The sequence below is a fragment of the Miscanthus floridulus genome, chromosome 11 (genome assembly GCF_019320115.1).
Source record: "Miscanthus floridulus cultivar M001 chromosome 11, ASM1932011v1, whole genome shotgun sequence".
In the NCBI taxonomy this organism is placed as follows: Eukaryota; Viridiplantae; Streptophyta; class Magnoliopsida; order Poales; family Poaceae; genus Miscanthus; species Miscanthus floridulus.
Window position 1 is genome coordinate 98,682,009 of NC_089590.1, and position 8,643 is coordinate 98,690,651.

At 45.6% G+C, this 8,643-nt stretch overlaps 1 protein-coding gene across 1 annotated transcript; it reads right to left on the minus strand.

Moving 5' to 3' along the window:
• Positions 1 to 2,460: 2,460 nt before the first annotated feature.
• Positions 2,461 to 5,840, minus strand: LOC136494890 (WAT1-related protein At1g68170-like). The gene is made up of 3 exons (XM_066491058.1): positions 5,636 to 5,840; positions 5,028 to 5,090; positions 2,461 to 3,449 (listed from the first exon to the last, which is right to left on the minus strand). Exons 1-3 carry the CDS (start codon positions 5,779 to 5,781, stop codon positions 2,513 to 2,515), a joined length of 1,146 nt encoding a protein of 381 aa, XP_066347155.1. The 5' UTR covers positions 5,782 to 5,840; the 3' UTR covers positions 2,461 to 2,512.
• Positions 5,841 to 8,643: the final 2,803 nt, after the last annotated feature.

Consider the following 8,643-nt stretch of genomic DNA (forward strand, 5'->3'; position numbering starts at 1 on the left):
ATGTGAAAATGTAAATGATTAAGGCATGCTCTCCCCACACAGATTTGTATGTGAGAGAGAAAGTAGATAATTAAAATGGCGACAACGTTGTTGAGCCAGGCGAAACTGTGATGCCTGGAATTCAAGGGCCTTTTGCTCCTTTGGAATTTGGATTGGGCAGGCAGGCTCCCAACTCCCAAGGTACAATTTGGTAAGGAGGGAGAGCACCAAAGAGCAAGGCAGGCCCTAGCTGCCGACCACAGCCCATTCGTTTGGCTGTGGCTTGTCGTAAACGATTGTAAATTTTCAGCCAGAACAGTATTTTTCTCACACAAACCAGCCAGCAGTACTTCTTCACGAACCAGCAACGATACGAACCAGCCAACCGAACAGGCTCAGGATTGCAGGAAAGCCCCCACCGATCCTCCCTCCCCTATAATTATTATTTTTTCAAAATTAGGCCGTTCCTCTTGTATTTGGGACGCATTTTTGTTGAGGCTCGCGCCCCACCAGTCAACAGCCATGCAGTAGATTCCAAAGGAGCTAACGTCGGCAAATATCCCATGCTTTTTTAAAGTAAAAAAAAGTCATAACTCCTAAACCAAGTATCATAAATAAAATCCGATTTGCACCATCATGTTCCTTTCAATAAACTCTTCAAAACAAGACCCCACATGAATATATTTCGATAATTTTTTTGCGAACATTTATCTCACGATGAACTGTATTTAAAGATAATCGTCGAATATCACATTAACACTACAAGGACATAAAAAAAGCATAGAACATCATATGTATACTACGCGAACATCACATGTATCATGAAATTTAAAAAATAAAAAAAATAAAATTAGTGAAGTAATTAATTATAGTCAAATAAAAAAACAGAAAAATGCTACTGAACATGATAAATACATCGTAGAACATCACATTAACACTACACGAACATCACAAAAAGATAGCATAGAATATCATATGTATACTACGTGAACATCATAAATACATTGTAGAACATCGCATTGAGACTACACGGACATCGCTAAATGTAGCATAGAACATCATATGTATACTACGCGAACATCACAAATACATCGTAGAACATCACATTAAAACTACATGAACATAGCTAAAAATAACATAAAACATCATATGTATACTACGTGAAAAATCACAAATATCATAATTAGAGTCGAATAAAAAAGAAGAAAAATGCTACCGAACATTACAAAAAATGTCCTAGAACATTCGATGTATGCTTACTGAACATCACAAAATACATCGTAGAACATCGCATTTATACTCGTGGACATCAAAAAATACATCATAAAACATTACATGTGCACTACATGAACATCACGTGTATTTGTGAAAAAAGTAAAACATAAAATTATACATAGAAGAAAAGAAACAAAAATGAAAAAAAAATAAAATACGAAAATAGAAAATGAAATAAACAAAATTATTAATTCTATCAGAAAAAGAAACTAAAAATGTATAAATGTTAAAAAAGTAAAAATACAAAAAAAAGAAATAAAAATAAAAAACTAAATAGAAACAAGGAAAGGAAACAAAAAATAAAAAATAACAATAAAAAAGAAATAAAAATAATAGAGTAAAATAAAAATAGTAAAAGAATAAAGAAAAAGAAAAGAATGACAAAACACTAGAAAAAGAAAAAAAGAAAAAGGAAATAAATGAATGAAAGGAAAGAAAAAGGAAAAGGAAACAAAAAGAAAAAGAAAAGGAAACAAAAATAAAAAGAAAACATAAAACATAAAACAGGAAAGGAAATGTACTGACTAGAACTCCAGTTCTAAGTCTCCTCCGCTCGCTGCTAGCATGGGCCACTCCCTTTGCTGCTCCAGTCGCGCGCGTGGGCCGCTCAAGAAGAAAAGCAGCCCAATAACAGATTCGCGGCGCGGAGGGAAGTGGGGTCGGCAGCCGGCTGCTGTCCGACTGGTTGGCAGCGACGGGTTCCGAAAGAGCAATAGCAGGGAGAATCACATTAGGCCTGCTATGCTAGCGGGCCTAAAAAGGTATTTCTGGCCTTCCACGAACGGCTCGGCCCATGTATATATGTTGGCTTCTCTCAATTGGCCAGGGATATTCAACAAAGCTGTTTTAAACTGCTGATGGATGTGAGAGTGTTGTTAGTTCTGAAAATGCTGCCAGATTGAGATTGGCTTGCAGTTTTTTTAAAAAAAAAAATCAGATACTTCATGTACAATGTGTCTCCTTGGGTTGGAATTTGGATGAACAGCCATTGACTCCCTTGCATTGCAATTGATGATTGCGTAATTTTCTAGTACTATCTTGCAACTATCTCCTCCATTCAGACGATCGAGGCGACAGATGTAAATTCAGTTCAGGCATGATGCATGACGACAGATACAACAATTGCATGCATGGTGACCTATCTAGCTAGCCAATCAGCAATGCCATCAATTAATTCCACATGCATACGGAGGGTCAGCAGGTTGATCAAGTTGCATTCCTTCATGAGCATCCCTCCGGCCCCTGTTAATAACCTGAATCATCTCGTCGTCGTCGTCCGCTGCTGCTTGGAGGAATCGTGATCGGACGTCTTAGCTTGCTGCACGACGACCACGTCGACGGTGGCGCCGCGCGTGCCGTCATCATCGTCGTCGTCGTCGGTAGTGACGACGGGCAGGGGCAGCTCGCTGACCTTGGTGGTGACCTCGTTGTCCGCCTCGCGGCCCTTCCCCCAGAGCACGGCGTAGAGCCCCACGACGATGAGCACGGCGCCGAGCGCGCTGCCGAGGTAGAGCTTCTCGCCCAGCAGCAGCGAGCTGAGCACTGCCACCACGAGCAGCATGAGCGGGTTGAAGACGGACGCGAAGAGCGGTCCCCGCTTCTTGACGCACCAGGAGAGCACGACGAGCATGACCCCCGAGGCGAGGACGCCCGAGTAGGCGACGGAGAGGAGGCGGACGTCGAGGCCGAGGCGCCACTGCGCGACGTCGCGGTGGGTCCAGAGCGCGAAGGCGACGGACTGCAGCGTGCTCATGACGCACATGAGCGCCGTGCTGGAGTAGTGGAACGGGTAGTCCTTGCTGAGTTTGGCCTGCAGGATGAGCCAGAGCGCGTAGAAGACGCAGCTGCTGATGCAGAACAGCGAGCCCATGACGCGGTTGGCGTCGGCCTCCAGGACCGGCGGCTGGTGGTGCGCCGCGGCGGAGGCGCCGGAGGAGGCGACGAGGTTGACGTGGCTGTGCCAGGGTGTGATGTCGGCGCCCTTGTAGAAGGTGAGCAGCATGGCGCCGGCGACGCCCAGCAGGGTGCCGGCCACCTTGGCCTGCCCCGAGGAGGCGCGGATGGCGAGGCGCTCGTAGCGGAAGATGAGCGCCAGCACGAAGGTGACCCCCGGGATGAGGTTGGTGGTGGCGGAGGCGAAGGTGGCCGAGGTCAGCTTCATGCCGGAGATGTACAGGTTCTGCGCCAGCGAGCCCCTGCGTACGTACGTGCACATCCATCAGCTACCAGTATCGATCGATCAGGTATTCAGCTCAGCATGCATTTCCGTTACCATGCTGTTCTGTTGTATTCATGCGCAGTACTCCGTACGTACGGTGTTGGTAGCGAGTAGCGACATGACACGTCGACGCCGCCCGCCCGGCAGCGCAGCTCGCTGGCAGGTATATGCAAGGCGGCCGGCGGACACGTATGTACATGTACGTGTACATATATACACTAAGTAAAGTTAGCATGCAAGGCCGGCGTCTAGAGATGTGCAACCTGGAATCGATCTCTCATCAAATCATATATGCCTCTGCACAAACTAGCTAGGTACAGGGTGGTACATACAGTATGTATAGAGTATATATACGCATGCATAATGCAGACATGCAGTAGTAGTCGCAGAGCTATATGTAGCTAGGTGGCCACGCGCATGCATAGACTGTTCATTTGGTCGTATACGATCGTAGATTATAAATTAGAATAATATTTTTCTCTCACACCAAACCAGCCAGCAGTAATAATCCACGATGATATAAGCCTAGCTGAACAAGCTGCTAGTTATATTAGTTAGGCCCCGTTTAGATGCAAATTTTTTTTGCTTTTGGCTACTGTAGCACTTCGTTTGTATTTGGCAAAAAAATGTCCAATTATGGATTATTTAGGCTTAAAAGATTCGTCTCGCCAATTACGGGCAAACTGTGCAATTAGTTATTCTTTTTACCTACATTTAATACTCCATGCATGTGCCGCAAGATTTGATGTGACGAAAAATCTTGAAAATTTTTGGATTTTAGGTGGAATCTAAATGGGCCTTAGTAGCATCACGTGCAAAAGCTAGCTGTTTTTGCTGCATGCTGCACCCGCCCGGCATCTATCTATCACGCACGTACCTGAATTCCGGCACGCAATCTGCTTGCTTCTCCATGCATGTTCCTGTGGCCAAACTAATTGAACTACCGCACTAGCTATCTAGTGCTACTCATCAACAAAGAAACAAAAGCGATGAAATACATGCATATATATAACATCTATCGCCCTGATCGTTTGGGCTTGTATGGCTTATAAGCTGTAACTAAAAGTATTGTTAGATTGCTTTAGTGTGAGAGAAAAATATTATTCATTGGCTGATAAGCCATGGCTTATAAAATAAATACGACCAAACCAACAGGTTGTATACTAATGTAGCATACAGACTCGATCGATCAGTATGCTATATATCCCTACATGCATACTTATCACTGCATGCACTTTGAGCTAGTCAATGGGAAATTTAAACAAACATTTCACAAGATCACACCACTCATGCATATGTGTATGGGTTATGCAATTAGTTAATTAATTAATTCATGCTGATGAGCTATCCATATATAAGCTACAATGACATGCATGCATGTTTTAGTTTGTGGGATACACTTGGGTTGGGAATGTTTTTTTTAATTGACTGATATATATATATATATATATATATATATATATATATATATATATATATATATATATATATATATATATATATATATATATATATATATATATATATATATATATATATAAAATAAGGTACTCACCCGGTGAGGCCACATATGAAAGATATCAGCAACACTCTCCACGTCAACTTTGTCCGTCTCTTCCTGAAACATCGAAATTCCATACATACAAAAGCTAGAATTATATCTCAAGCCACCAATTATTCACTGATCACTAGCTTGTCTGAAGTTGGTAATATGATTTTAGGCCCATCATCAGCAGAAAATCAGCTGCGATCAATCTTTCAAGAGTAGTAGCTAGCAGCATGCATGGGGCATCTATCGTCTAGTACCAGCGAAGCAGAAGCTAGTGCATGATAAGAATACAAGTGATATCTTCTGTTCTGGAATAGGAAGCGAGCGAGAGTGGAGAAAAGAAAAGGAAAACGAAAAGAAAAATGGACGGCTGCTGGCACTACTACCAAGTTCCTTTTTCCTTTTGCCCTTTAATTTGCCGGCGGCGACGATGCAGAAAAAGACGAATTGAACAAGGATCATCGGACGCCATGGCTGATGGCAAGCGCTGCTAGATGAAGTCTGAAGTCTGAAGAGATGAAACGACGACGAGGTAGCTAGGCATGGATTGGAATTGGATCGGATGGGTATGCACGCAAGCAGATAGAGACGCAGGTAGCAGCCTAACCACGAACCTCTCGACGAAGTAGGCGAGGGGCGCGAGGAAGGCGGAGGCGAAGAGGTAGCGGTAGGCGACGAGCACCCTCATGTCCATGCCGTCCGACACCGCCAGCTTGTAGAATATGTTGACGCCCGCAGACATCACCTGGATCACCACCATCGCCGCCACCGGCTTCGCCACATCGCATCCGCCGCCGCCGCCGGTGCAGGTGCCGGCTCCGCCGCCACCCATGTTGGCCGGGCGCGCGGTGCAGTGGGCGACGCGACGGGACGATGGGGGTACGATGTATGTAATGGATGGCTATGCACTATGCAGGGGAGGGGAGGGGAATGGAGCTTTGTTGGAGAGCGGCGCGGCGTATATATAGGCCATAGGCGAGGCGAGCAGAGACAGAGACGAGACGACAGACGGACAGAGGAAGGGAGGAGGTGAGAGAGACTCGTGCATGCGTCAGCTAATGGCCTACTCCTATACTCGCAGTACGTCGTAATCTCTTCTCTGTTATAACGATGGATAAATCAAAATTATATTAGATCCTCGGAGAAAAACGTCTTCGGCTGGGAGCCTCTAACCATTATATACCTAGAAAAATACACACAAGAATTCGTCTCCATTAAAATAAAAAATCAAGGACTAATAAAACACCAAAACACATCCAACGACCGATCTTTGATGTGTGATGCCAGGCTTCTCACCACCCGCGCCCTCCATCTCGCGCACGCTGTGATCACGCAAAAAAAATCCCACGCACCCTGCGATCACGAAAAAAGCTCCGGCGGCGAGTGTTCGATTCCCATCCCCATGCCCGTATTTTCTTCTCTTCCGTGAAAAAAAGAAACGTCAGGCCACCCGACGGGCCGTCTCCGTTGATGCCGCCGGTTCCACCTCGCGTGTGGGATCCTTCCCCCACGCGGGCTGCCGCGTCCCCGCCGCCCGCATGGCGCCCGCACGCCCTTCACCGGCCCCACCGGCCGCATCTCCGCCCGTGGGGGAGGACACATCCATTGCTTTGTAATAGAAATGCTTATATGTGGTGATTTATTTCGTGGATGTGTGGACATGGCAGTACTGCACATTTATGGTAGGATTTTTGCCAGATTGAATGCTTAAGAGTTGTATCAGGTAAACAATTCTGCAGTACTAATTAATTTTAGCTGATTGAATTGCTCATAAGCGTGATGTTGCTTGTCCTCAATTAATAATAAGAAAACCATTTATGTAGTTCTTGTATTCATCTCTACAGGCAGGTGAGAAACTAATTTACTATTTTCTGATATCACACATTTCTTATTTTTCCAATTGGGGACCTATATATGGATTTCAATATGCCATATCTATGTTGCTTTATTGATGTTCATCATGTCTGAAGGCCTGGATCTTGTTATTGCGGCAATAGAGCGGACCGGATATAATAAAAGAATAAAATTTACAATTGATGTTGCTGCTACTGATTTTTGTGTAGGTAAGTAGAAAAGCAGTGCATTTCCTATGTGAAAACTCTAGTTTGGTTTTGGTGAATTAATGAAACCCTAAGTGCTAACCTAGTTTATCAAAGTGATTATGAGATAGGTAGCACATTCCAAGTGGTGAAGCAAATGAAGATCATGACATGATGATGGCGATGCCATGGTGATGACCAAGCGTTTGGACTTGAAAAGGAGAAAGAGAAAAACAAAAGGCTTAAGGCAAATGTATAAATTGTAGAAGCCATTTTATTTTGGTGATCGAGACACTTAGTGAGTGTGATCACATTTAGGATCGATAGCCGTACTATTAAGAGGGGTGAAACTTGTATCGAAATGCGGTTATCAAAGTGCCACTAGATGCTCTAACTCATTGCATATGCATTTAGGATCTAGTGAAGTGCTAACACCATTAAAAATGTTTACGAAAATATGCTAACACATGTGCACAAGGTGATACACTTGGTGGTTGGCACATTTGAGTAAGGGTTAGGAACTTCACCAGCGGAGTGTCCGCCCGTAGAGTGCGGATAGTCCGACGGTGCCACTGGCGCCCTATACAGAAAAGACGGAGGTCACTGTAAGTGACCGGACGCTGGTCTCGGAAGGACCGGCGCGTCCGGTCAATAGAAGCAGCGAAGACACTGGCGTCGGTCTCTGACCGGACGCTGGGTCACTTAGTGACCGGACGCTAGAGGGCTGCGTCCGGTCCCGCTGACATGGCAGTGCACAGAGGAGACGTTGAGTGACCGGACGCTGGGTGAGTCCAGTCGAGCATGACCGGACGCGTCCGGTCGTGATTTCTCGTTTCTAGATGCTTACTGGAAACGACCAGACACTGAGGTCCAGCGTCCGGTCACTTCATAGCAGCGCGTTCGGTCATCACTTGACCGTTGAGATCGGGCGAACAGCATTTGAAGTCGATGACACGTGGCATGCATCGCACGACCGGACGCTGGGGTCCTGCGTCCGGTCGATATGACCGGAGCATCCGGTCACCCTGTGTTGTGCCCAGTGAAGGGGTACAATGGCTCTATTTCATGGGGGCTTCTATTTAAGCCCCATGGTCGGCTCAAGCTCACTCTCTTGGCAATTTGCATTGACATAGCAACCTTGTGAGCTTAGCCAAAGCCCTCCCACTCATCTCCATCATTGATTCGTCATCTTTGTGAGATTGGGAGAGAATCCAAGTGCATTGCTTGAGTGTTTGCATCTAGAGGCACTTGGTGTTCGTGTTTCGCTGCGGGATTTGCTTGTTACTCTTGGTGGTTGCCGTCACCTAGACGGCTTGGAGCAATGAGGATCGTCGAGCAAAGATTGGTGATTGTCTCCGGCTTCGATCATGGTGATTGTGAGGGGTTCTTGACCTTTCCCCGGCGGAGAGCCAAAAGGTACTCTAGTGAATTGCTTATGGCTTGTATGATTCTCATCTTGTGTTGGTTGTGCGGCACCCTATTGAGGGTTTAGCGTGTGATGCCAATTAACGCGTGAACCTCCAAGTGAGTGAATCGCCACAACGAGGACTAGCTTGCCGGCAAGCAAGTGAACCTCGGTAAAA

Bases quoted from the DNA above. Each gene is read 5' to 3' on its own strand.
- LOC136494890 (XM_066491058.1), bottom strand. From the start codon at position 5,781: ATGGTGGTGATCCAGGTGATGTCTGCGGGCGTCAACATATTCTACAAG. The intron at 5,091-5,635 runs GTTCGTGGTTAG...TCGATGTTTCAG, and splicing joins CTCGCCTACTTCGTCGAGAG to GAAGAGACGGACAAAGTTGA. The intron at 3,450-5,027 runs GTGAGTACCTTA...GTACGTACGCAG, and splicing joins TTCATATGTGGCCTCACCGG to GGGCTCGCTGGCGCAGAACC.